The 27,324-nt window shown below is 42.3% G+C and overlaps 1 protein-coding gene and 1 long non-coding RNA gene across 4 annotated transcripts in view; one reads left to right on the top strand and one right to left on the bottom strand.

Moving 5' to 3' along the window:
• The window catches only part of CA8 (carbonic anhydrase 8), a 42,376-nt gene that overhangs the window by 14,673 nt on the left and 379 nt on the right, over positions 1–27,324 (bottom strand). For all 3 annotated transcript variants that reach the window (XM_081917642.1, XM_081917641.1, XM_081917640.1), the window contains exons 2-3: positions 24,836–25,027; positions 21,278–21,402 (exon numbers count right to left, since the gene is read on the bottom strand). In XM_081917642.1, the coding sequence (XP_081773768.1) occupies positions 21,278–21,402; positions 24,836–25,027 (317 nt within the window). The remainder of the gene's footprint in view (positions 1–21,277; positions 21,403–24,835; positions 25,028–27,324) is intronic.
• Positions 541–26,942, top strand: LOC309373468. Its single transcript, XR_014170061.1, has 3 exons — positions 541–609; positions 3,311–3,451; positions 26,823–26,942. It is a non-coding gene; the product is annotated as an uncharacterized lncRNA (long non-coding RNA).

The raw sequence follows: 27,324 nt of genomic DNA, 5'->3' as shown, positions 1-27,324 counted from the left end.
CTGAAGCACCACTTTAGCTAATGTGGCCTCCCGCTGCCGCCGCCGCGACGCCACCGTGCGATTTCTGTTCTTATCCTGAAGCAAAGTTCTTAACCCGAGGTACTATTTCTGGGTTAGTGGAGTCTGTAACCTGAAGTGTATGTAACCTGAAGTGTATGTAACCTGAGGTACCACTGTAATGTTCTTTAAAATGTTAATGATGTGTTATCAGAATGTGACACCAGAGGGTGCTGCAGAGCTTGCCCCGTCAAATAAGTGGGTAGACCTTATGTTTTAAAGTGATAAAAAAAATTGTTCTAAGAACATTTAAAGGGTGAGCATAGATCCAGCCCTGGAGTGTTTAGGGCTTTCTCAGTTGTAGTCCCACCAACAGTAGCTGGCAGCTAACGTGCAGATCTTATCTGCCCCATTCCTCCTTGAGCTTTGCCCAGGGTTAAAGGCAAGCGTCCATATGCAGGAATGGCTCCCTTGTGCCATTAAGCCATGCTGCTGCCGCCTACCAGAGGCCGGAATTGCCCACTAGGTGTGAAAGAAGAGTACAGTATATCACTGCATCCACTCTCAGAATTTGCAATAATCTTTTGCAAGTCTTGTTAACATGGGATAAAGGTGTGTAAGTGTCTTAATCAAGTATATGTTACAAGATGAAAAATGAATAGTGAAACCCAAGCTTCCAAAATTTAAGTGCCTAATTCTAAAGTACTCGCTACCAGGGCCGATCCGCCCATAAAGGCAAGGTGAGGCAACTGCCTCGGGCAACCACCTTAGGCAACAGGGGCCACGGATCCCAATACAGTGGTACCTCGGGTTAAGAACTTAATTCGTTCTGGAGGTCTGTTCTTAACCTGAAACTGTTCTTAACCTGAAGCACCACTTTAGCTAATGGGGCCTCCCGCTGCCACCGCGCCACCGGAGGTACTATTTCTGGGTCAGCGGAGTCTGAATCGTATGTAACCTGAGGTACCAATGTATAGATAATTATCCCCACCGTTCCTGATGTATTTCCTCACTTGCCCCTACTTTCCTGGCAGAGAGAGGGACGCCATTTTGTGGTTCACCTCAGGCACCAAAATGTCTTGGGCTGGCCCTACTCGCCACCAGCTAGTTAAGTGCTGGACATTGAAAAACTCTTTCATTGACGGCATTCTTGTGTTCTGCGATACGTGCATTTATTCGTCTGTTTGTTTGTCCAATGTACGTGGCTGGGCAGACTTTCAAACCCCAAGGATAAAATCCAGTTGGAAAACCAAGGGGTCTATGAAATACCCTGCAAAGTCTGCCCAGCCACGTACATTGGACAAACAAACAGACGAATAAATGCACGTATCGCAGAACACAAGAATGCCGTCAAAAAAGAAGAAAAAACTTCCTCTCTTTTCCAACACATGAAAGAAACAGGACACGAAATTAATTTTGCAGATTCCAAATTGCTCTTTAACATGGAACATCACCACAAGAGAATAATCATGGAAGCCATCGAGATAGAGAAACACCCTCACAACATGAACAAGCGTGACGACACATCCCGCTTGCCAGACATCTGGAAATTAGCCCTCCCCACAAAAACTGACACCAGATCCAGAGGCACACAGAACGCCATCACCAATCAACCACACCAGACCCAAACCCAGACCCTCTCCACAGATAAATTACAGACACCATCCAGTAGCCAAACCATGGTGGCACCTCCGGATGCTGCACCCCCCTGCAATCCCTACACAGATCTGGCTGACACAGGCCACAAAACCACAGCTCGCCCCTATACACGAAGCCAAGCCAGAGCACAACTAAGTGCAGTACAGCCATCTTCTCAGAAAAACTCTTCACAAAGTTCAAGAGGTCAAGACACAAAGACTTTAGCAACTAATCCACACCTAATGACCCACCTAAGTGGTACTCAGGATATCACTCAAGAAATCACTCAAGATATCCCTCAAGTAATTAAGGAACAAAAGAAGAAAAGGCACACTAGCCTGGGAACTTCCTCTCTGCCCAGAACATTGGAGGCTATACACCACACCCCCTCAACAGTATTTATAGGAACTCAAACACTGAGATCCTGCTCTGTTCCAGTAACAAGAAGCCGAAAGCACCAGCCTGAAGATGACGAGTGAGACCTCGTCGAAACGTCGCCTAGACACCCCAACTTTTACACGGGAAGACACCCGAGGACACCAAAACCTGCATATATATATATATATATATATATATATATATATATATATATATATATATATATTCAGATTAAACAATATACAATTAAACATCAGGTACTTATTACCCAGCTTGGTATTCAGAAAGTGTGGCATGTTGAATGAATATGAAGAAGCAAATTATGCTGTTATACTTTGCTCTTTTCAATTGTTTGTCAATTTTACAAGCATGCTTAATTCTACCTTTGACTAATGTTAAATTATCCATTTAAATACCAGATCCTATGTTGACATTTCAGCCCCAGTCTCTTCTACAGGAAAAGCAATAGAAATGAAACCACATTATTCAGACGGAATATTGAAGTCTAGGTGTAATGGGTGCCCCAAGACAAAATGGCAAATTTAGGTTGCACCATTACGGTTGATTTGGTCTCTTGCAGAACAAACCCAGTTTCTCCTCTGCTCCCAAATCAGACAAGGAAAGTAATGGGGAAATGAAAGTGTAGGATATGCAGTGTCAGTCACATCTGCACTACACATTTAAAGAACGATTATCCTGCTTTCAGTGTCATAGGGAATCCTACAAACTGCAGTTTAAAGGTGCTGATCACACAAAGCTACAATTCCCATCCCAGAGCAATGTGCAGAGCGATTTAACTCTCTTCACAGAGAATTCTGGGATTTGTAATTCCCAGTATAATTTGGTGGAAGCCATGACTCTTTAAAGTGGTATCATAGTGCTTTAATTGTATGGTGTGCATGTGGCCTAAGAGGTGGGAGTGACCGTCATCTGACCTCTCTGCAAATGATTCGGAAGGAATGCTTATTAAATAGTCAAAAAGAAATCAGGATGCATGCTTAATAAGCAGGTCCATCTGGAAGCAACCTGCATCTAATCTCCTGGAAAACTTTGTGCAAAGAAATCAAGATTAATGCTGAATGAATGGATTGTCTAGGATTGTGCCTTTTATCGATTGCTTTTGTTCTTGATCACCACAAGAGGGCACTCATGCCGCCTGATGAGCATAATATATACAGCGCGAAAAAGAAACTCCATGTATGGAAAGAAACTCATTGAATTAAAGAGTTAACGTTTTAGCTACTGACCCTATTGCGAAAACAATGCTCAGTTCCACTCCTATTGTTATCTTGTTAAGGTCAACATATACCTTGCCACCAGCGGCTGTAACAATGCTCCAATGGACAATAACCAAGTTTAGAGTGACCACTTTCCTGAGTCTCATTGCCACCTCTTGGATGGAGCTACCACGACTTTCTTGACGGGTCACATTTGAGAGGTAAGGATCTGAAACAGACTCCCTCCCCACTCCCGCACCGAAGTCCCCAAAACTAAGTTATTTTAGGATTCTTAAAAGAAAAGTATGTTTGTTTGTGTGCTCCATAAATGAGAGAAAATATTGTACTCCCCATTAAAAAGAGCCTAACTATTTTGTGCAGGGCAATCACATTTTATCTTTTAACCTGAAACACAAAACGTACTTATAATACTCCCCAAAAACTTGAGAGTAAAGCTCTGTATACACTGTCCTGTTTAATCTGCATCCGGGGCACCCCTGCTGCTGGTTTGGGAAGCGCTAGTCACCATATCAATCCTGTTGTTTCTTAGCTTTGCTTTAAGCAGGTAACGTTGTACTGAGATGGGCACTGGTTGTCGCTTTGATTTTAATTTACAGTTTTAACTGTTTTGCTTTGCTTTGGGACACACCCAGAGAATTCCTGTTTAGGGAAGTGATATAAATGTAGTTAATACATGAACAGACCCAATGTAACTGGCTTGTCCATGTTGCTACCCTCCCATGGCCAGAAATTCCGCATTGAACCAACTAAAAACAAGCAAGCCTGGTTTCCTTTCATGCACATAAAGTTCTGTTGAGAGGGTGTGTGCATACCCAATCATACTTGGAACATTTGGTCCTCTTCCTACTGATATTAATTCTGCTACATCTTTCTTCTGCTAACTCCAGCAGAGCACTTGGCCCCTTCCTAATTCCTCATTTTGCCAGTAAGGCAATATTTTTTGAGGACATATGTTCTCCAATTAAACCATTTCATTTCTGTCCTACAAGGAACTTACGTTGCATTCATGACTCTCCTCTTCCACATTTTACCCTCGCAACCCTGAGACCTAGGCTGACAGGGAATAGCCCAAGGTCACCCAGGGAGATTTCATAAATGAGTGGTGATTTTAACCCTGTCCTCCTGCACTCTAATCCATTTACTATCACCCCACATTCTGGAAAGAAGGCATAGAAGTGAGTAAGTTGTGGCAGGAGGAATAAAAGTTTAGAGGGGACTTTGTTAATAGTTCTGTGTGGCAGCTTTAAGACTAACCAGTTCAGGCTCCAGTCCTATCTGGGAGCTATCCCCATGGAATTTAATGGTGCTTACTTCTGAGTAATATATGGTTATTGCAACATTATCCCATTATCCCATACTAGACATTGTGACAGCAGGGACCACTTCTAAACCAAGGTTGGACACACACACACACACACACAGAGAGAGAGAGAGAGAGAGAGAGAAAGAGAGAGATCATTTTATATATCTTCCATTCCTGCATATTTTACTATAACTATTCAAGTCAGTTTTGCATTTTTACACCATTCAAACAGTAATTACACTGTTTAATTTATCTTAATGCAACCAGCGTTTTCAATTGTGTACAATTATTTTCCATATATTCAATAAGTGTTTTCCACTCTTCTTTAAATATAAGTTCTTATTGTTCTCTTATTCTATGTGTTAAACCTGCAAGTTGTGCATATTCTAACATCTTAAGTTGCCAATCCTCTTTGTCTGGGACCTCGCTTATTTTACATTTGGGGGCTAATAAAACACAGACCACTGTTATTACATACATAAATAAGCTTTTCTGACACCTGGGAATTTCTGTCTGGGTTATTCCTAATAAAAAGGACTCTGGTCTTTTGGGGAAGGTAATTGTAAACATTTTTTCCAACTCATTATAAATCATTTCCCAATATTCTTTTACTTTTTTACATGTCCAACACATATCTGGTTGTACTTTATATATCATACCCAACCTACTTGGAGTTAGGTACCATCTAAGAATCATTTTCAAATAATTAAGGTTGGACATTTTTCAGGTGAGTTAGGCACTAAGGGATGTTTTGTCTACACCTTTGATTAGAATGAGAATGGGAAGAAAACCAGAACTTTGGCCTGCCCATGTGACCACATTGGCCCTGCCTACATGGCCACTTTGAGCACAGGCCACCCTACCAGCTCTAGGGGTTGTCAGACACTACAACTTAGCCTAACACCTCTTTTTAGATAGTGTTAGATAATTAAGCTGTACAACCCTTCTGAAATTCACAGCAATATTTAACCTGTTGCAGCTGTTCATGAAATCATCCAATTCATCTTTGAATAGATGCGGGGAGCAACATGGATGCATGGAGATATAATACACATATATTATACACATATAATACACACATATACATATGGCACTGATTTGACTATATGGCTAGTAAACATCAATAACTGATGTGAATATGAACATGCATCTTTTCAAACAGCAGACTCAGATTCCAGGAATTTGCCATTATGTTGCACTGGGTCATCCATCATTCACAGTACAAACAAGCCAGAGATACCAGGAAAACAAGTGAAGGTTATGTACAAGTTGCTCAATCTAAGACTTTGATTTACAGTAGCTCCAAAGTTACTAGGGAACAAAAACATACACAAAAAGCCACACAGCTATTGTGCTACTGAATTATTTCAAGTAGAAGTGGATTGGGTTCTGGAAAAAATATTTGGCTGAATCAGCAAACATTTACAGAAAATGGTTACAATATTTGAGAGAGGGTCTTCTGTGCCATACAGTGGTTTGTGTTTAAAATACAGGGAAATAAGAAATTTTAAGCAACTAAATATCCAAGTTGTGGCTGGTACAAAATTGGAAATGTGGGGGGGGGGAATGTTTCTTCTTTAGAAAAATTACATGCAAATAGCATAGTTCCCTGGGGAGATTACGGACTCTCCCTCCTTGAAGGTTTTTAATCCTTCCTTTTAAGGTTGGACGGCCATTTGTCATGGATGCTTTAGTTGCAGGGGGTTGGACTAGATGACCCTTGGGGGCTCTTCCAGCTCTACAGTTCTATGACTTCAGACTTTTATGGGTGCTTCCACATGAGGATTTATTGTAGGATCAGTGCTGCTCATGCATGAAAGGGGTTTTTGTGTGTGTGTATTTTGGCAGAATTTCTGTGGGTGGATTGGCATCAAAATGCCAGCCTGCATTCCCCCCCCCTCCATTTAATCTGGATTTACCCTCTGAAAAGATGGCAAGTTTTAAAATGCTGCTCCCACTTACCTGCTTGCAATATCCAATGAGCCATTTAGAAGTGCTCTTTATTTTGGAATACCAGAACAATTACCATATTTTCAATATCAAAAGAAAATGGCCTGGGGAAAAGCAATTCTTTAAATGGACTCTCAGTACTACTGATGAAGTCTCAGTGGAAGTTTTTCTCATTTAAAACAAAGCCTACGGTATTTAGACAGTATTTGCTTTTGAAAAATAAGTTTCATTTTTTTAATGCGGGGCCTGCAAAGGTTGTGAGTTCAGAGAACAGAAATATTATATTAAGATCTAAGAGCATGCACTTTAACCCTGTTACCAGAATACACACCAAGAAGCCCAACCAGGAAATACCATCTCAGGTGCCTGAACTCAGACATCCAGGAATACAAACTGAAGATTGAAATGTAGCTCTCTTGTTCCTCCAAACTGTTCCTAGCTGACCATATCCTCCAAAGAGCAATGAGGTCAATATGAACCCCGCCTCTCTCATTTCCTTCCGTCATTCTTGAAAAGTACATCATTTGTGACAAGCTTCTATGTAGCAATGCCCCTATGAAAAAGCCACAGCTTGTTTCCTCTTACTACAGCACCCCAAACAAATGTAAGCATATTGCAATTTGCACACTAAGGCAAGAAGGTTGATACTTAGCTCTGCAATTAGGGATTGAACCCAGGGAAAGATGAGCCACTCCTCTCTCACACTGCATTGGACTAGAAGCAAGTGGAAGCATTTCTTCCCTGAATGCAGGAAAAAGCTTGCTTCCTTTCCTGGCCAATCTGAATTTGATCTACCACCTCAAAGGACACCTTCACCAAGCAGGAGATTAAAGTCTCCTAGCAGTGCAAAGCAGGCCTGTGCAGAGTGGGACACAACCAGGTACACTTGTCCTGGGCCTCAGAGGACTAAGCCCACGGGGGTCCTGACAGGAACCGGCTGCTTTTCTGTTTGAGTTTATAACTGCATTCAAACAAGACTCCTTCCTTGGGCCTCAGACAAGCTTTGCACGGGCCTGGTGCAGAGTAATATGCAGGCAGCCAGAGATCATGGGAGCTTTGGACAAGTTAGTACAGCTGAATAAGGTCTCTCTTTCAAAAGCTTTGACACTGGATTGCTCAGAGTAGTGCACAGAAAGGGACTACCACAAAGAAAACCACACGGTGTGGGACAAAGGCTCAGGATCCCTTTCACTAGGTGTGGGCATTTGTCCCTGACAATGGTTTTAAGGGGTGCAGATTTTTTTCCATTGATGCAATTCAAATGGAGACAGTTGAATCAAATTTGCTGCTGGCAAAAACACAAAAGGAAAGAAAAACCACAGGTAGAAGACACAAAGCCCACCACCACCACCAAGGAGCCCCTGGCCAAAAAAAGAGAGACCTGGGTAGACATTTGCTTCTCATTAGTTTGCTTCTTCCTTTTCCTTTCCTGGAATTTGAAGGGAATGGAGGAAAGAGACACTGCGTGGAAGCAATGAGTATTGGAGGAAAGACAAGAAGCTGGGGGTGCTTCTCCAGGGGGTCCTGGTGCCTACCTCTTCTTTAAGAATCCCAGAGGTATAAATATTCAGGCCCAAGCTCAAGGAGTTTTTGTCACATTTATGGTATATGAGCAGGACATGAAACAGAAACTATGGTAGGATGCTGACTCAATAAGTTCAGCTGTTTCTCTCCCACCCCCTTTGAAAGGTCGGTTCACATCATTTGCTAGAAGTATAAGAAACTGGTAAGGACACACTGACCCTGGATCTGGGCACCAGACGCCAGCACATCACAGGAAGTCTGTGGCAATTCCACGCCATTAGTCCAGATGGACTGAAGAGGCTTAGTGCAGCGGTTTCAGCACCCATTGCACTAAACCAAGACTAGTAGAGGGATTCATCGTAGGTCCTTCCTCTTCCTAGAAGCACATTTCCTTCAGCATTCATTTTAAAGCACATGACTCCCCCCCCCCCAAGTCCTGGAAGCAGTAGCTTGTTAAGGGTGTTTGGAACTATGGTTCCCAGGGTTCTTTGTGGGAAGTGATGTGCTTTAAACGTATGGTGTATACACTTAAACCAGGCATAGGCAAACTCGACCCTCCAGATGTTTTGAGACTACAATTCCCATCATCCCTGACCACTGCTCCTGTTAGCTAGGGATGATGGGAGTTGTAGTCCCAAGACATCTGGAGGGCCGAGTTTGTGTATGCCTACTTACACCTATAGCCTTGGTGCTATAGGTGTAGGAAGAAGCAGCTATTGAGAAATACACCATTGTGAAGTAGGGTGACAAAATTCTGGATGCTCCAAAACATTTTTCTGCCTTTTGCATCATACGGTTAAATGATGGGTAGATCCACAACAAAAATTCAAAGATCATGCAATGCACTTTTAAAACACATGACATTCCTCAAAGAATCCTGGGAACTGTAGTTTTGTCCTTACAGAAATACATTTGCCAGCACCCTTAACAAACTTAAAGAACTACAGTCCCCAGGATTCTTGGATGTGCTTTAATGTATAGGGAGGATCTGAAACACACCTGGACAAATACGTTTGTAAATTTATTCTGTGGTAGATATCATTACACCAGGGATAGACATATTGTGGCTCTTCAGATGTTGTTCTGACAACTCCCATCAGCCCCAGCCAGCTTTGTTTATTAGAGTCGGAGTCCAACAACAGCTGGAGGGCCACAGGTTCACCATTCCTGCCTTACACTCTGTTTTCTAACTTCTTTATTTAAAATTCTGTGCTGCCAACATTAAGGGGGGGAGATTGTGGCAGTGAACAGCATAAAATCAATTGCATTCATAAAACAAATACAAGACATGTAAACACTAGATCAGATTAATACAGCAACATAACTAGATCACCCCTCAGGGAAAGCTTATGTGAACAGATAAATTTTAAGTAGATGCATAAATGCTAATACTATAGGCATTATTATTTGAGCTAATAAGGCTGGGTTTCTTGCAAGTTAAGGTGTTGAATTGGGAATACATTGCAAACAAGTGACTTTAATGGTGTGCAAATATGAACCTACCTAAACCCTTAGATTGTCATCGGAGGTCCCACCTCAGCTGTAGCTCCCTGTCTGTGGAATGCTCTCCCCAGTGAGATTTGCAGGGCACTAACAGCATGTATGGGTGGCTCCATAGCTCAGTGGTTAGAGCACTGGTCTTGTAAACAAGGGGTTGTGAGTTCGATCCTCACAGGGGATGCGGGTGGCGCCATGGTCTAAACCACAGAGCCTAGGGCTTGCCGATCAGAAGGTCGGCGGTTTGAATCCCTGCAATGGGGTGAGCTCCCGTTGCTCAGTCTCTGCTCCTGCCAACCTAGCAGTTCGAAAGCACGTCAAAGTGCAAGTAGATAAATAGGTACCACTCCGGCGGGAAGGTAAACGGCATTTCTGTGTGGTGCTCTGGTTCACCAGAAGTGGCTTAGTCATGCTAGCCACATGACCCGGAAAAACTGTCTGCGGAAAAGTGCCGGCTGCCTCAGCCTATAAAGCGAGATGAGCGCCGCAACCCCAGAGTCGTCTGCAACTGGACTTAGCTGTCAGGGGTCCTTTACCTTAAACAGCTTTTTGGTGCCAAATAAAATCTTACCTTTTCCCCAGGACTTTGAAATGCTGTCGTTTTTGTTTTATTGTTAGTGTGCTGTCAGAGCTTCTCATTGCTTGGGGGGGGGGGGTTGTATTGTTTGTTGTATGAACTGTTAGTGTTTTCTATTACAGTATTTTTTGTATGGTATGTTTTTAATTGTAAGTAAATCTCTTGGAGACCTTTGGGGCTTATTGAGCTAAATATAGGAGTTGACTTCAGCATAGTAGTAATACCTAGATGACCTCTTGAACCTACAAGTGCTACAGTGATTTTAAAAGCCTTTGCTATTTAGCCTAATAGAAGCAATGGTGGGAAGCTATATCTGTTGATCAATAGCTATTATAAACTACTTAACATTTTAGCAAAATGTAAAGTTGGAAAACCAGCTTCTATAAATAAAAATAACATCTAGTAATTTACAATAATCTACATCAGTACCAAGTTGAAAACTTATCTAGATCAATTGAGAAAGCCACTAAGGATCCTGATATGATAACTGAGCTCCATATCTTCACGGGAGTTCATTCTGACTTGGTGATATTAGAGCATTCAATTTCAATAAAGGTGATTTAAAACAATATATGTTAGCCATTAACCGCCTGGAGGAGGAAAGGAACAGAATTAAAATTCATAGAATCAGTATGTGGGCTGCTTAAGAAAACAGCGTAGTGGTATATTGGCATTGCCCAAAACAAAAAAAAAGCATTTTGCATCAAAGAGCAAATGGAGAATGGCAAGGGGCAAGAGTTCAGCAGAACTATAGATGCATGTTTTAAAAGTGAAATTTAGCAAAAGAGAAATAAAACCGAACAAATGCAAATCTGGGGGAAATGTAGGCTGTTTTTCCTGTTCTCCTTTCTCCATGGCAGCAGATATTTTACAGGCTGTGGGAGCAACACTGATTCTGTTGCATTAGAGGGGGCTGTGACTGAAGCCCACATGGTCTATGAAGTGGGGAAAGAATAACCATTGGGTAATCTGACCCTTTCGTTTTGGTGAAGTACAGAATCCAATATTATCAGCACAGCTCCTAAACTGTGATGGACTCAAAGCTTAATTGTAGACCATGTGCTTTGTACAGTGGTACCTCTGGTTACATACTTAAGTTGTTCCGGTGGTCCGTTCTTAACCTGAAACTGTTGTTAACCTGAAGCACCACTTTAGCTAATGGGGCCTCCTGCTGCTGCCGTGCTGCTGGAGCACGATTTCTGTTCTTATCCTGAAGCATAGTTCTTAACCCGAGGTACTATTTCTGGGTTAGCGGAGTATGTAACCTGAAGCTTATGTAACCTGAAGCGTATGTAACCCGAGGTACCACTGTATTCATACGTTCAGTCCATTATCTCTCCAGCTGAAATGCAGCAAAATTGGAAAAATTCTCTGTGGGACACTAGGTAAATAATAGTAGGCCTTATAGCTAGCATCTATCTGTCTCAGGAGAAAATGGAGGAGTGCACTTTGGGGATGAAGTCAAATTGTTGGAGAGTTCCAGTGCCCACTTTCTCTGTAGAGACCAATACAGAAGAGACATGTTTTGTTGAAGCTGGGGCAGATGCTTGTTCTCTCTGCACTCCTCCCAGTGGTCATTTCTTCTCTGGTCACTGCTGTGGATACACAATCTGATTGTCTGTCTCCAAGCACTGTACAGTGGTGCCCCGGGTTAAGAACTTAATTTGTTATGGAGGTCCGTTCTTAACTTGAAACTGTTCTTAACCTGAGGTACCACTTTAGCTAATGGGGCCTCCCGCTGCATGATTTCTGTTCTCATCCTGAAGTGCAGAGTGTTTGAGGACCGGGACATTTGCAGGGAAACCAAAATGCTTGTTTACAAAGCTATTGTACTACCAACCTAATTGCATGCTTGTGAAACATGGACCACCTAGAAATGTCATCTCCAATTCCTCAAAAGATTCCATCAATGGTGTCTCTGAAAAATTTTGCACATCACCTGGGAAGACAGGCGAACTAATGCCAGTGTACTGGAAGAAGTAAAGATCACCAATGATTCTTCAACATCAACTTCATTGGACTGGCCATGTTGTGCAGATGCCTGATTATCATCTTCCAAAGCAACTACTCTACTCCCAACTTAAAATTGGTAAGTGGTATGCTGCTGGTCAACATAAGAGGTTCAAAGACTCTCTCAAGGCAAATCTTAAAAAATGTAGTATAAACACCAACAACTGGGAAACACTGGCCTGCGAGCGCTCCAGTTGGAGAACAGCCTTTATTAAAGGTGTAATGGGCTTTGAAGATGCTCAAACTCAAGACGAAAGGGAGAAGGCATGCTTGGCAAACCCTCACCATGATCAACTCCCACCTGTAACCTATGCCTCCACTGTGGAAGGACGTGTGGATCCAGAACTGGCCTCCACAGTCACTTACGGACTCACTGTTAAAACAGTGTTTATGGAAGACAATCTTACTCGGCTACGAGTGATCCCTAAAGAAGAAGACTGGTGTAGCTGTAGCCACAAGCATTACTATAGCAGCAGTCCATCTAAGTAACTACATGGCACAGATGAGCATGGAAATGGGACAAGGAAGGAAGCTGCAGCGCCAACAACAGTTCCTTACAGCTTTCCAAAAGCCACTGGAGCACCCCTGCCTCCATGCATGATGCATCTGATTGTAGACTCTACAAAAGTTCAAGCTGCAATAAATTAGTTAGTTTTCCCAGCTGGCCACGGGAATCTTTGTTCTGTTAGCTGCAATAGATAATTACATGGCAACTTTCCCAGAACTTGCCTGCGCCAGTGAAAAGGCATCGCAGCAAAGCATTTTCAACAAGCAAGTGGAGAAAAACTGTAGGGTTCTGCCCGCTGTATGTAACTTGCAACTGGGCAAAGTTCCTCCCTGAAGTGTTGCAGCTGAACTGGCAGCATAACATCACACTGCCAGTCTGTAAAACCATTGGAAATTTCTTACATATTATATGGATCTTAGTGTTAGTGGTTGTAACTGAAAAAGAAATTAAAAGAATCATGGTTCAACACCTGATTAAATCTAAGTATTCTTATATAGTCATCTCAAAGTAGCAGGATTTGAATTGTTTTTGCTTGATTGCACAATGGAGATTCCAGCCCATGTCACCCTAAGGAATTACCGTATGTGGTACTAAATCATCTTATTTAAACTCTGGACAATTTGTTCCATTCTGAACCTCAATGCACTTCATGAAAACAAAATCCTATGCAATCTAAATCTTCGATCTGAACATTTCAGTGTTCTGGGTAGTAGGTTGACTGACTCCATCCCACCTTACAGCTGGATTCCTGGCAAAGTGTCTCTTTGATTCCAAATAATTGCCATTTATTGAGTCTATGGGCAATTTTTCAAAAGATATTACAGCGCCATGGCTTCCATTTATTTCAAGCTTCTGCTCAAATTCTGAATGAGTACAGGTCTCATTGTCATGGCCATTGACCAGGACTCCTTGGAGGCACTGTCCTTCAACTGCTGCAGCTCTGAGGAGGAAATGGATCCACCCCCTGGTTTGTACAATGTGTGCGCAGGCACCAGAGCCTGCCTCCCTTACTCTGAGCCATGAGGAGACATTGGTGCCACCAGACTCTGATGGGCTGGTCCACAGATGCCTTAGGGGCTCCAGAGAGCCCTGAGATGGGAAGCGCACAGCTCCCCACCTCAGTGGAATGACAAAAGAAGGTTCCAGCCCTTTAAATGTCAAGCAGTGAGGCCTCCAGTCAATGACTATGTATCCCTGCCAATAAATTCAACCAGTTGCTCCAAGACCTCACTAAAACAACTTGAATGTTTGATCCCAGCTTCAGGGGCACAGTTGGTTGTCCTGAACCAACACCTTGACTTCATCTCCAAAGCTTTGCCTTGCCAGTCAGGAACTACTGACCTCCTCTGTTGCACCATCACTTCTCTCTGAAGTGGTGAGCATCCCTGTGGATTCTAGGCAATCCTATTTTCAATACTTTTTTGGCTCACAAAGTTTCAGGATAGACATGCTGCTTTATTCCCAATTGTTGCATGTCCCATAGCTTCCAGCTGAAACTCTGTGACTTTTCATACCACAAATATTTTCGGGGTGTTCTTTTGTCCCACTTTCATTGTGCTGTAGCACAATAGTGCTCCTCCTCCAGAGGACAATAATGCTGGCTCATTGGGGAAGCATTGCAGAACAATTTAACGGAATGATGTGTGGACGGTCCAGTCTAATCCCACCATTAATGCACTATTAGCACATCAATGGCATGTTGCCAAATTCACACACTCTCTCTCACACACACACACCCAAAACAACCACCAGCATGGAGGAGCCCTTTGAAGAGTTGTTAAAGGTAAAGGGGACCCCTGACCATTAGGTCCAGTCATGACCGACTCTGGCGCTCATCTCGCTTTATTGGCCAGTGTGACTAAGCCGCTTCTGGAGAACCAGAGCAGCGCACGGAAACGCCGTTTACCTTCCCGCCGGAGCGGTGCCTATTTATCTACTTGCACTTTGACGTGCTTTCAAACTGCCAGGTTGGCAGGAGCAGGGACCGAGCAATGGGAGCTCACCCCATCTCGGGGATTCGAACCGCCGACCTTCTGATCGGTAAGTCCTAGGCTCTGTGGTTTAACCCACAGCATACCCACGTCCCTTGAAGAGTTGTTAGGTATGAACAAAAAATTTTTTTTAAAAAGGATAGACAAACCTTCCCCCAAACTGTCATGAGGAATGCACATGAACAAAGCCTTCCCAAAAGAACAGAATATTAGAAACAGTTAAAAATATTGATGCAGAAGAAAAGCGGTGTGCTTCACTTTCTCCCCCCATGATTAGAGATGGATCAAGTAACTCTGATAAAACTCTACTGCTCATGTTGATGGCTAGCTTACTGTGCAATCAGTCCTGCCAGCCTGCAGCACTTTGGGGCTCATCCTCAGAACTATGCATTGTATTCAGTTTATTTATACTTTGTCTCCCAGGACAGCTCACAAAAAGTTAAACATTACAATAAAGCAGATGCATACAGTGTCTTGCCAATTTGGAGCTGACTGAGCAGCGTGCTTCACAGCCAGTTCCTCTCTGGCATGGCAGCATCGAGCTTCAGTGCCAACTATGCAGTAAGGAGAGGGGGTGGCCCCTAGGTTGCCGCCATCCCCTCCCACAAAAACCCTTTCCAATAATTGCCTTAAAGAACCACAAGTTCTCAGCCTCCTGACTCACTGAAAGCTTTGCAGGAAAAGGATTCCATTGAATATAAAAGCTATCCGTTTTCAAAGGACTTATAACGAAATCCTGCTAAAGATCACTCTATTTCGGCTGCAGTTCTATATACCCACTTAAAGGTAAAGGTAAAGCTACCCCTGACCATTAGGTCCAGTCGCGGATGACTCTGGCGTTGCACGCTCATCTTACTCTATAGGCCAAGGGAGCCGGCGTTTGTCCGAAGACAGCTTCTGGGTCATGTGGCCAGCATGACTAAGCCACTTCTGGCGAACCAGAGCAGCGCACGGAAACACCATTTACCTTCCCGCAGGAGCAGTATCTATTTATCTACTTGCACTTTGACGTGCTTTCGAGCAGGAACCAAAGAACGGGAGCTCACTCCATCGCGGGGATTCAAACCGCTGACCTTCTGATCAGCAAGCCCTAGGCTCTATGGTTTAGACCACAGCGCCACCTGCATCCCACCAACCTGGGAGTAAATCCCCTTGAAAAGTAAGCCCAGCCGTGTATAATGATCTAAACCCATGACATGCCAAATTATGAAAGATAGCAGCGCACACTCAGAAATGCCAGGCATGAGTGAGCTTACAACTTGAAATGAGAGATAGCAAGCAAATACAATAGACAAGCCTCAAACTAACAGTGAAATGTTATTGCAGTAAACATAGCAGCAACTCGGTGAGATGAAGCTGATTATATGTCTGGAATGATAAAGTGGGCAAAAGCAGGAAAGCTCTGAATGGGAGAAACGGCCAGTTTGAGAGAATGGATTTGTTGATGGGATAGTGCCAAATCAGTGTTTGTTCAGAACATTGGTTTTAGGGAAACGATGAATAGTTAATGATATGGAAATCTCAGAGACCACTGGAATTATTTTGTGCTTAATTGAATGGGGCATTAAGCACCACACATAGCACAGATTTTACACCATTCCTATCCACAGAGCAGCTGCAACAGTTTTACAGGCAATGAAGTTAAGATTTGTTGTGAATTTGGAGCAAATGGTCAGACAGAATGCTTGCCTAAAATTCAAAAGATTTCAAGAAATAAACTGACCTCATCCATTCGCTCTTCTTAACATTTCAGGAAAAGTTCTATGTACAATGTTAACAACTGCAACAGCAACAACAAAAGTTCTGGTGCAGGGAAACAATTGTGGAAGATAAAGTAGAAGTGGGATATCTTTACTTTAATCAAAGAGTGTACATGTTAGTAACCTCATCTCAAACCAAACAGAATATTTTTTTTTTTAAGTAGTATGGCATTATCAGAAGAACTTCTCACAAGGGCAGAGATTTAATATGGTAAACTGTTTTATGCTAGTCCAGGCTAGTCCAGACTAGACACCTTGTCAGGGAACAGGTTTCCAGAGTCTCAGTTCTTTGGCACTACCTAAGATCTGTTTCCTTTCCTCAGCTCCCATTTCCTGAGGGTGGATCGGCTTAATTTGTACAGCACACACCTAATGGGACTGCCATGTAATGCTGGAAAGGAATTTTCAGCCTAGCATACTATGTGGCAGGAGGAAATTTTATTTTCCATGAATATGAGATTAGAGACCATGCTTTTGACTTAGGCAACATGGTCTAATGAATAAAGCACCCTGGGGTAGATCTGTTCCGGCTACTTTTGTAGCACACTGTTAATTTTCAGCAAAGCATGAAACGTCTCATGTCACCTTATCCACTTCTGGAAAGCAATCAGAAGCCGTGTGGCTTCTTATGAGAAGCTACACACCACTGCTTTCTTTATCTTCAGACCCATTGCTGCCTCGGCTAATGTAAGAGGAATAACACTGAGCATGGCGATAGGATACGAAGCCTACTCCTAACAATCAGTCCCTCTGGAAGGGCAGCCAACATCCGAAGGCTTCCTCTTTGAATGTGCAGCACAGAGAGGTTGTGCTTTCATGCCAGTCTGAACACTTCACTAGCTGCATTCACGTATCCCCGTTGCCCTGCTGCCCTGACTCGGAGGAAGGAAGGAAAGATGACTCATTCATCCACAAACCCCTTTTAATCCCTCCACACAAACCCTTTTATTCTGGTTTTGCTTAGAAACCCAAGGTGCCACAAAAAGTTGAGAAGAGGGGAAAGAGGGGCAGTGAGGGTACCACCATAAATCTCTGCTCTGCAGTTCCCTGTACTATTTCAGCAGCCTAGCTGTGACAATATTGCCGTGTTAGATTTAAATTGCATCATTCTCACTCTCTCGTCTTAAATTTTATGTGCAGAACAGATCGAAAGAAAAACAAAATTCTAATGTTATTGTTTCAAAAGTAGCCGTAGAGCAGTTAGAAGGATCTGTTGTTTGTTCTGTGTGCCTCTGTAGGTTTGCAGCATCTGTCTTTATCTATGCAAAGAAATAGCTCTGGAAAATATGGAGAACATGGAGCCTTAAAATGATATGTATTTTCACTTTCAGCTCTTCTGTGATCTGCTTACTTCCATAGGGTTCGATACTGCTTTGAGTGGTATAATACTGCTTTAAATGTATAGTGCAGATGGGTTCCTAATTCATGGCCTTTTTCACTATGCTATTATATTGCTATTTAAAATATTATTTGAAGTATTTTAAATTAGCATCAATGCATATAAATTAGCATATATATATATATATATATATATATATATATATATATGTTATACATATCTGTATACTTCTTGTCCTCTTCTTTGGATGATGACTTAGCTTTTGAGGCCACCCTAGCTTTTCCAGCAACATTTCCCAGGAAAGGAGACCAGTTTTTGAAAATGCCCCAGGTCAGCCCCAACAGCAGTGCAGTGCCAAGTTGTTAAGGGTTCTATCTGCAAGTAATATGTGTCGTTAATATGTCTTAGTTAATTAGCAGCTGCAGTATTCAGTACCCTCATTACTCAATTACCTGAAACCAAAGTCCATCTCAGGCCCTGCGAATGTACCACTTGCATCAAATAAAACCTGATCAAACAAACCCAATATTCTGAAGACCTTATCAACAGATAATAAAATAACTGCTACGCTCTCATGCCTCTTCTTTGTATTTAAAGGTGGTATCAACTGCTTCCCCCCCACACACACACACACTTTTCATTCTGTGACAGAAGGTTAAGGATAAGACTTCAATTTTATAAAGCATACAAATTTACCATTCTCTACAATCTGCTACTAGGAAAACATTGAATGCATTTAACAACTGTGAACGGAAGACTGTGAAACATCTGCTGTTGCGCTGTTCTCTATGCCTGCTCTAAGGGTCAAACAAGATGGGGTATTAAGTGTGTCATGAGCCCTTAAATTAGTGACTTTAAAAATGCCTTTCAACAGGGGTGGAGGGTGGGATGGGAAAGGGACAATGGCCTGAGGAGGAGAGGAGCTTTAACCCTTTGCCCCCACCCAGTTCTAATCTGAATTTGGACACCAAGCTTTCGCTATTTTTCCAGGTGGGAAGCTCTCATTGAATGGAAGCTTTCCTCCTGGAGCAACTAGCAGGCACTGGGGGGTCCTAGTTTTGATTGGGACCATGGTGGGGCAAAGGAGTAAAGCATTCTTTCTCAGCATGCTAATTTTTGTGAGAGAGGGCTGAGCTTTTTTAGTTGTGGCTATGAGTAAGCAGCTGGGAAGCAGATACCCTTGACTATCTACTGCAAGTCATCCAGAGGTCTACCAGGAGATTCCAATCTACCTTCAGCCTACCCCTGGTCTACCATGCCTGGCTGCAGCTGTCCAGAGCGTTTTTGTGAAGATTTTACTGAAGGTAAACAAATACAACCAAGAACAACTTCTGAATTTCATAAGGAGAGTTGGTCAATAGACAACGCAATAATTAATTTTGAGCATGTCAGTTTCCAGAGGTCATACTGGAAACCTCTAGTTAGCTAATCTGTTAAGCCATGAACCAAAAAGTCCTAACCTTGAGTACCAGTTTCCCAGATATGCAGGAAGAATGAAATTACATTGTTTCACTTAAAGATACAGGATGTTGTTTTATTCTCATTAAAAAAATGAAAAATAACATGGAACTTGGCAGTATTGAGCTTCTCCAAGTTTTGGAAAAAATAATAATAACATTCTTCTCAATGTTTCTATATGGATATATTTTTGGTATTCTGCAGCTTTCTGGCAGAAACTAAAATGAAAAAGCAAGTGAATATGCAAAGCTAGAATCTTTTGTCATTTGCTCCATTGGCTTCAGTAGATTTAGATATCTAACATCATTCAGTAGCTAAAGCCTGTGGTTCCCGTCTTAAAGCTGTTCACAGATTTAGCTAAATCTCTTTTTGTACCACATGATTAGCTTTCTCCTTAAAACTTTATCCAGATTATTCATTGTCAATCTTTAAAATATATTCCAGGTTTCAAAGGCCCCCCCAAAAAAGTATTTTAGAAATGTATTTTAACATTATGCTATATTAGCTAGGAATTTTAGGGCCTATAATTCCGTAAATTAAGCTAATGTTCTTTTTAATTTTTGTACAACTAGAGGAGACAGATACATGAAGACCTGAGGTTCACAAGTTATGAAATTAGTGAGTACACACCTACATGTATATTATGAGTACAGTCATACCTCAGGATAAATGTGCTTCAAGTTAAGTATTTTCGGGTTGTGCTCCACGGTGACCCAGAAGTAATGAAGCGCGTTACTTCCGGGTTTCACCGTGCGCGCATGCGCAGACGGTCAAAATGACGTCACACGCATGCACTGAAGCGGCGAAACGCGACCCGCGCACGCACAGACACAGGTTGCGTTTGCTTCAGGATGCGAACGGGGCTCCGGAACGGATCCCATTCTCATCCCTAGGTACCTAGGTATACACCCAGAGGTGGGGGATGATAACATGCAATTTCATCTGTGTATATAGGTTGCAGAGATCCAAAGCCAATTGTGCTACTCCACCTTCATACATCATACATCAAGGATATGATCTTAACACCACATACTTGGAAGTAAGCACCACTGAATTCAATAAGACTTACTTCTGGGTAGGCACACTTACCTAGAATCCTAGATCTCAATGGGATTTACACCTGAGTAGACCTCTGCACTGTGATTTATGCTCATTTTCAGAACAAATGATGATGAAATTCCTGACATTCTAAAGGAACAGAACTGGCCCTTCCCACTTTTAATTTTCTCAATTAACTGCTCCAGGTTTTGTGCAGATTTTCAACTGTTTTAATGTTTTCCTTTTAGTGACAGAGCAGAGCTAATGTCTGAAGTGGGCCCAAAATCCTTTTGGCATAGTACTTAAAAACAAGCCTTTATCGCAGCAGCTCAGTGCTTCGTAACAAATCCCACAAAGAATTAAAATGGCAAGGAAATTTGTTTTCAAGCTTCTAAGGGGATTAAGATAAATAGCATGAAAATATTTAAAGCCAAACAAATATGCACTGAAAGAGCTTTTATAATATAAAAAGATTAACTGCATAGCATGAGGAAACACTTGAATATCACCAACTAGCACCGTAAATGCACGCATGGAGTTGGACTACCGCGCACAGCTCACATTGCGGACTGCAGTAACCCTATACCTGTTTTTAAAAGTTGCATTTCACTAAAAACTGGAAACCCACTGTGGATCAGTACCATTCAAGACCTTCCTTTTAAGTAGTGAAAACTGTTTACGAACAAATCTATTGATGATTTTGGCTTGATTTACATTTATTTGTCCATAAAAAAAAAAACAGGAAGCCAGGTGTGCCTCTGCCCATGTTCCAGCTAGTAGTCAAGGAAATGCTAAGTTTAGCAGAGGTTGTTAGAATATTATTAATGCAGAAGTTAATAGTGCTGAAGGTTAACTTTATGACCAATTAATCATGCAATAGAATTTGCACCAGAGGCACAATGCTATACATGTTAATTATAAGTTCCCAATGCATACTTAAGATGACAGCCTTTAAAAGTGACTATAAATCAATAAGCTGCAGGGTTAAAATCAAACCAACAGGTTTTTAAGACATTGGTTTCAAATTCAAAGGAAAAGTGTATGGCTAGATAAGGGCAAGACCACTCTTACCTCCATGGGGAAAGCTTTGAAATTAACAGTGTGTTCAGAGCCACGCTGATTTTCTCTCCCCCAATGAAACCGGACATCGTGCAGTTCAAATTCATGCCCTCGAGGCAAGGGTCCTCCTGCTAACGCTGCAAAAGAACACAAATAATAGCAGGTGACATTCATAGCCTGCCATTTTCTGAAGATTTTCTCAGCCAACAAAATGAGAGAGAGGTCACATGTGACAAACAGTGCTCCATGGCTGCACACTTCTTGTTGCGCTCTTAATTTGATGAGGCAGAGCAGTTTTCATGAAGAAAAATTTTCTGGTCTGTATTTATCTCTTCTAGGCGTGAATGTGTACATATCCATACATCAGGCCTGCATCTTTACTAGCTGATGGAGTTCTGTGCACACTCTGTAACTTACGTTTGTTGTGAGGAAGCTGAACATGAAGAAACAAAACAGATTCTCAACCATTTTAGTCATATATGGGCCAAGTCTAGTCAAGTGCAGGCACAGCACCTGTATGCATTAAAGAGATTAATGGAGCCCTGTTTTCCCCATCCAGCATGTCGGGAGAAAACATGTGTCTATTGAGCCTGGCAGGGTCCCTCTGAACATGGGTGCTGCATCCATGCTCATCTGAATTGGGCCCATAACGGCCAACAAACTAACAGCTTGTCCTAACTGACAGACAGAGATAGATAAGATAAGCTTGAATCCTCAGCAATATCATCTTATGCATGAAATAAACTGTCTGTTATTCTATGGCCTCGCTTTTAAAAAAGTATAAACTTGCTAATCTTTCACAAACCCAGCATATCCAAATGTCAGAGCCCAGAAGAAGAAAATCAAAATATATATCTGCATATAATTTCTACAAGAACTAGAACACTGAGTGAATGATCTACAGTGATATGGCCTGGATCTACAAGTCACAGCATTATATATTTGGAATATTGCCAAGAACACTGGGGTTTTTTTACATGTCTACATAAAAGCACCAAAGTGACCCAGGTTTGACTGACACAGATTGTAATGAGATATGCAGAAGGAAGGGATACGAATGGATGATAATAGAAAAGTAACCATGACGTTCTTCAGAGAGTTGATTCAGTCCTTTCAGAGCAGAGAAAGTAAGGAAGATCTCCCAAGGCTGACTTTTCAAAAGACATTATTTTGCCACATGCCTGTAGAGTCAGTAGGCACAGGGCTTTGAAGAACTACTCTCAATTCTAATGGGTATTTTATGAGTCCCATGCTAGAGGCACTTCTTCCAGGATGGCTTCCGGTAGATTCAGGGCTGAGACTCAGAGGATGGTCTATAGAAAAGCCATTACATGAGCAATTAGTGATCCTGTGTTCCCCTGGTTACGGAAACTGGCAGAGTCTGTGGCAAAACACGAGACTGTCTTGGATCCTGTATATAAAACTGCTACCTTTAAGGCTGAGAGTCAGCTTCCTCTTCATAGTTTTTCTCCCTTTGAAAACTGAATGCAAATTTCCAAACTGGTAAAGGAAGTTCTATAGCACCTCAAAGACTAACTCGTTTATTGCAGCAGGAACTGCTGAATACTGGTTTTCATTGTCAAATACTTACGTTGCAGCAAATCAGATAGTATTTTAGGTGCTATAAGACTCTTCACCTGCTTCACTGTAATAAGGCTGCTCCTCCAGAACATGAATAGAATATCTAGACAGAATATGCACATTTCCACCTTTAACCATATAACACATCTCTTTTGCTATTAAAAGTTAACTCTACCCATATTGTCTATTCATGGTTTGCTCTCTGCTGAAAAAGTAGATATATACTGTACACGAACGATCAGTTCTAGAGGTGCAGTAAGGACATTTTCAGTGGGGAAGGTCTGAAATGTTAGGTTTTTTTCCCATGAGATACTAGCAGCAGTGAAAAAGTTAGGGATTTTTATAGCCCTCTTCCTGATATTGAAATACCGTGGACCATTTCAGACATTTTCCACATAAGGTAAGAGAAGGAGGATCTGCTATGCTTCCAGATAATATTGCTGGGGGGAAAATCTATGCGCATCCCTGAGGATGTGCATTCTGCCCTGAATTTGAAGATATTTTCCCATACAAGTTAAATGCTTTTCTCCAATTTGGACATGGCCTGCAAGTGCGGGCAGATGAAGCACAAGTCAATTGTACTTCCTTTCCTGTCACTTCTGCAGAATATTTTAAGTGGCTCTAAGAAGAGCAGCAGAAAGGGAGCCTCCCTCAAATACCCCCACCAGCAACTGTGGGATAAAGGGCTCTTGTAACATCAGCACCCTCTGCCTCTCAGGAAGAAAATTGGCAAGGGGAAGAGAGGCTGAACTGGCTTTATCCATTGGCCACTGAAGGAGCAGCTGTGCCAAAGGTTTTCCTCTTCCCTCCGATTCCTTTTCCCCTTGGAATCATGTCTATTCAATTGTGAGCCTGCAGGTAGGGACTGCAGGTGGGCAAGGGCCGTAGCTCAGCAGTAGGTAGAGGTATGCAGAAGGTATTGGGTTCAGTCCTTGAATGTCCCCTGCCTGAAAATCTGGATAACTGCTTCTGGTAAGTGCAGACAATACTGAGCTGGATAGACCAAAGGACTGAGCTGCCTTCCTGTGTTCTTCCCAACCTAAGAGTTGCAAGCATCCGGTACGAGTCCATTGACAAATATTTCCTGCTGACCAGCCAGCTTGAGACACAGTGAGAACTTTCCTTGTGGTCTCCCAGCTGCTTCGTAGCATTTAGAGACTGCCAAGAATATGATAAATAAAAGGCTTTCTTCCTATTGCTAACTCTTGATGCTGGTGTCGTATGTCAGCATATAGTGGCAAGTTGGAGAATTGTCTTTTTAATAGAAGTAAAAAAACAAACCATAGAGACAGTTTTAAATTTGGGGATGGGACAGGCACGCAAAGACCCATGATTATGGAGAGGGCATCTTAAGTGTTGCCCATTTTTGCCAAGCCAGTTTCCATCACTGTTACAGATTATTACAATTCTGTTGGTTAGAAGCCAATTCTAGCATTATTTCTCCCTATTTTATGTGTCTAAACCAGAGGAAGGCAGCCAGAAAGTGGCTGAAAGCACATATGCTTGAAGCATTGCACTCCTTGCCTGAACACTTCTGGGACCTTCTTTGCGGTCTTATGACTTGTATCTGACTATTTTTATGTTACAAACAAGCATCCACAGAGTTTTCTCTGAGAGTTTTTCAATAAAGAAAAAAGAAGGGTATGTCGGGGGTTTATGACTTGCACAATGAAGGGGGAAAATGAAATGGGAGCCTGTGTCTGAAGTAGCTAAGAGTGTGAAGCATGTCAGTCAGTCCCTTGTTCAATGCTCACCTCAGCCGTAGACTTGCTAGGTGGCCTTAGGCAAGCCATTCTCAGCCTGAGTCTTCACACCTGTAATATGGGGATAATAACACCGACCTTACAGGGTGCTTGTGAGAATATTGAGCTAATGTGTATGAAACTGTCTGCTTTTTGTTGATGATAAGGATAGGATAATTTTAAAATGTGACAGCAATGATGGTTTGGACATATCCCCAAGCAAACAATAAAGAATAGGAAAGCATACCTGATTTTGACTTTAAGAGGATCTGAACTGAGTGTCCATCATTGATGACCTCACAGTCACGGCACACAACATAGTTTGGTGATAAACATACTTCCAACAGCAAGGGGTCAAATTTTGCTTCTCTTGAATTCAGGTTAATAGGAGACTGGTATTCTCCATTAGCATCAGGAAAGACTAACCCCCACTCAACTCCTAGGACAAAAGAAAACATACTTGTTTGAAAACAAATATTAAAGTATTTCTATATTCTCTTCGAATCATGAGCCCTAAAATATATTCCATCTACATCCTTATGCTGATGCAAGTTTCTCAAAACTCTTAAAAGGATTTGCCCAAATCATCCTGTTCATTCTGGATGTCCAAAGTACAAAACAGGCCAAACTATATGTGATATCAGGAGACGCGGGTGGCACTGTGGTCTAAACCACTGAGCCTAGGGCTTGCTGATCGGAAGGTTGGCGGTTCGAATCCCTGCGATGGGGTGAGCTCCCATTGCTCGGTCCCTGCTCCTGCCAACCTAGCAGTTCGAAAGCACATAAAAGTGCAAGTAGATAAATAGGTGCTGCTCCGGCGGGAAGGTAAATGGTGTGCTGCTCTGGTTTCGCCAGAAGCGACTTAGTCATGCTGGCCACATGACCCGGAAAAACTGTCTGTGGACAAACGTCAGCTCCCTCGGCCAGTAAAGCGAGATGAGCGCCGCAACCCCAGAGTCATTCACGACTGGACTTAACTGTCAGGAGTCCTTTACACACACACACACACACACACACACACACAAACATATATATATTAAATGCAGAATCGGTCTTCATAGTGGGGAGTGTTGTTGGCCTCCTGACCCTAGTGTCACTGGTGGGGCAAGGCAGTGGTGATGTTCGGAGCTGTGTGGGCACATTTGCAGGAGTGCAGGATTGGCTCCATCAGTTCCAACACAGCCCTGACATGACCAGTGACACCTTGTCCCCTGCCTCCCTGCACCATCCAAATAAATGGCAGTAATGACAGTGTTAGGAGGGTGGTTCTGCAACACCACCCTAGCCACTACTAGTTAAGTGAATCTTTACACTTACTGTGCCTATATTTTAAAACTTTTAGGGTGCTAAAAGTAATAAGATCCACAGCAGATAGGGAAGTGGATTTTAACCCTCTCCTCCCCTGCTGCAGTCCTGATGGGAAAACACTCATTGAAAGCTGCTGTTTGCATTAGGAGGAAATTTACATTTGCCATGAAAACAGAAACTTCAAAGAGCAAATTTCATCAGGTTATTCTCTCCTACCTATCAACTGCAGTCCTGATATTTATCATCCCCCAGCCCAGCCCAGCCCAGCTCCTGCCGTTCATATTTTTTAAAACATGCACGTTAAATGAAAGGGCACATTTAATTTGGTCCAGGTGGCTGTGAAACATGCCAAAGAAGTTTCATTAGGGGACAAAATATATTTGATAAAAGAAATTAACATTTCTATATTCCCAGAAGCAAGTGTAAAATGCTTGCCATGATCAATGACCCATCTGAACCGGACAGCAATGCCTTTTTAACCAGCATCTGATTCAGTTAAGCCCAAATCATGGAAACCCAGTTCTGGTTTTGAAGAGAAACTTTGCTGGGACAAAATCAGTTTCAAATAAAACATCATGAAGCAAATAAGCAAGTATCTGTGTTCACCAGAATGCTTCTTCGGATTGAAGAAAATGTCAGACTATGCTTGCACCCAAGATCTTGATTTTACTAATCTCATTAAGTTTTCATAACATCTTCACTTCATCATAGAAACTGTAGACTTGGATCTTTTCACCATATCCAAGCAACATTGCAGGTAATACCCATACCCACCCACCCCCACACACTCCGTAAGCTTGAAAGTTCACCCACTACTTTGGGAAGGTTTAGTTGGCTTCAATAAAGAGGTATTACCCAGCTGCTAACTTTTAGGATCCCCCACTAGTGGGCTAACACATCTAACCAGCAATTTTTGTTTTTCTTAGCCTTCTGTCACAAGACCATCATTTCCACAACTCATATACAACTGTGACTGTGTGCTTCATTTACACATTGCTGCCATTTGTGAGTCCTAGCCACAAACATTTCTGTACCCATGTTATTAAATTCAGCTTGGATTATCAAATGTGTGTGGAGATTAGAAATCCCTTTTGATTTCCCTCAGTCTGTGCTCACTGGACAGTAAAAAGCAACAAAAGCAATCCAGCTTTTTGTGTGTACAGCCAGTGGCGCTGTCAGAGCTACAGTGTTTGACTTTCAAACACAGCGAGGGAATGTGCAACTTATTTGTGGAAATGCTGCATCTTTGCCTTTGGAAAGAGAAGGGCTTACTGCTGAAGCAGTTCTAGAGCTTCTGTGTTTTGTGTTGGTTGTTTTTTTAAAAACCTAAAATTAAATAACATGCTTTTCTTAACCCGATAGTTTACACACACAGCCTTTTTCAATGTGCTAAAATGACACCTGATCTTCAAACAGTATTTCCAAGGC

This window comes from Podarcis melisellensis (genome assembly GCF_964234715.1).
Source record: "Podarcis melisellensis genome assembly, chromosome: 7".
Lineage (NCBI taxonomy): Eukaryota > Metazoa > Chordata > Lepidosauria > Squamata > Lacertidae > Podarcis > Podarcis melisellensis.
Note: the sequence above shows the minus strand (reverse complement) of the source record. Positions and strands in the feature narration are given on the sequence as shown.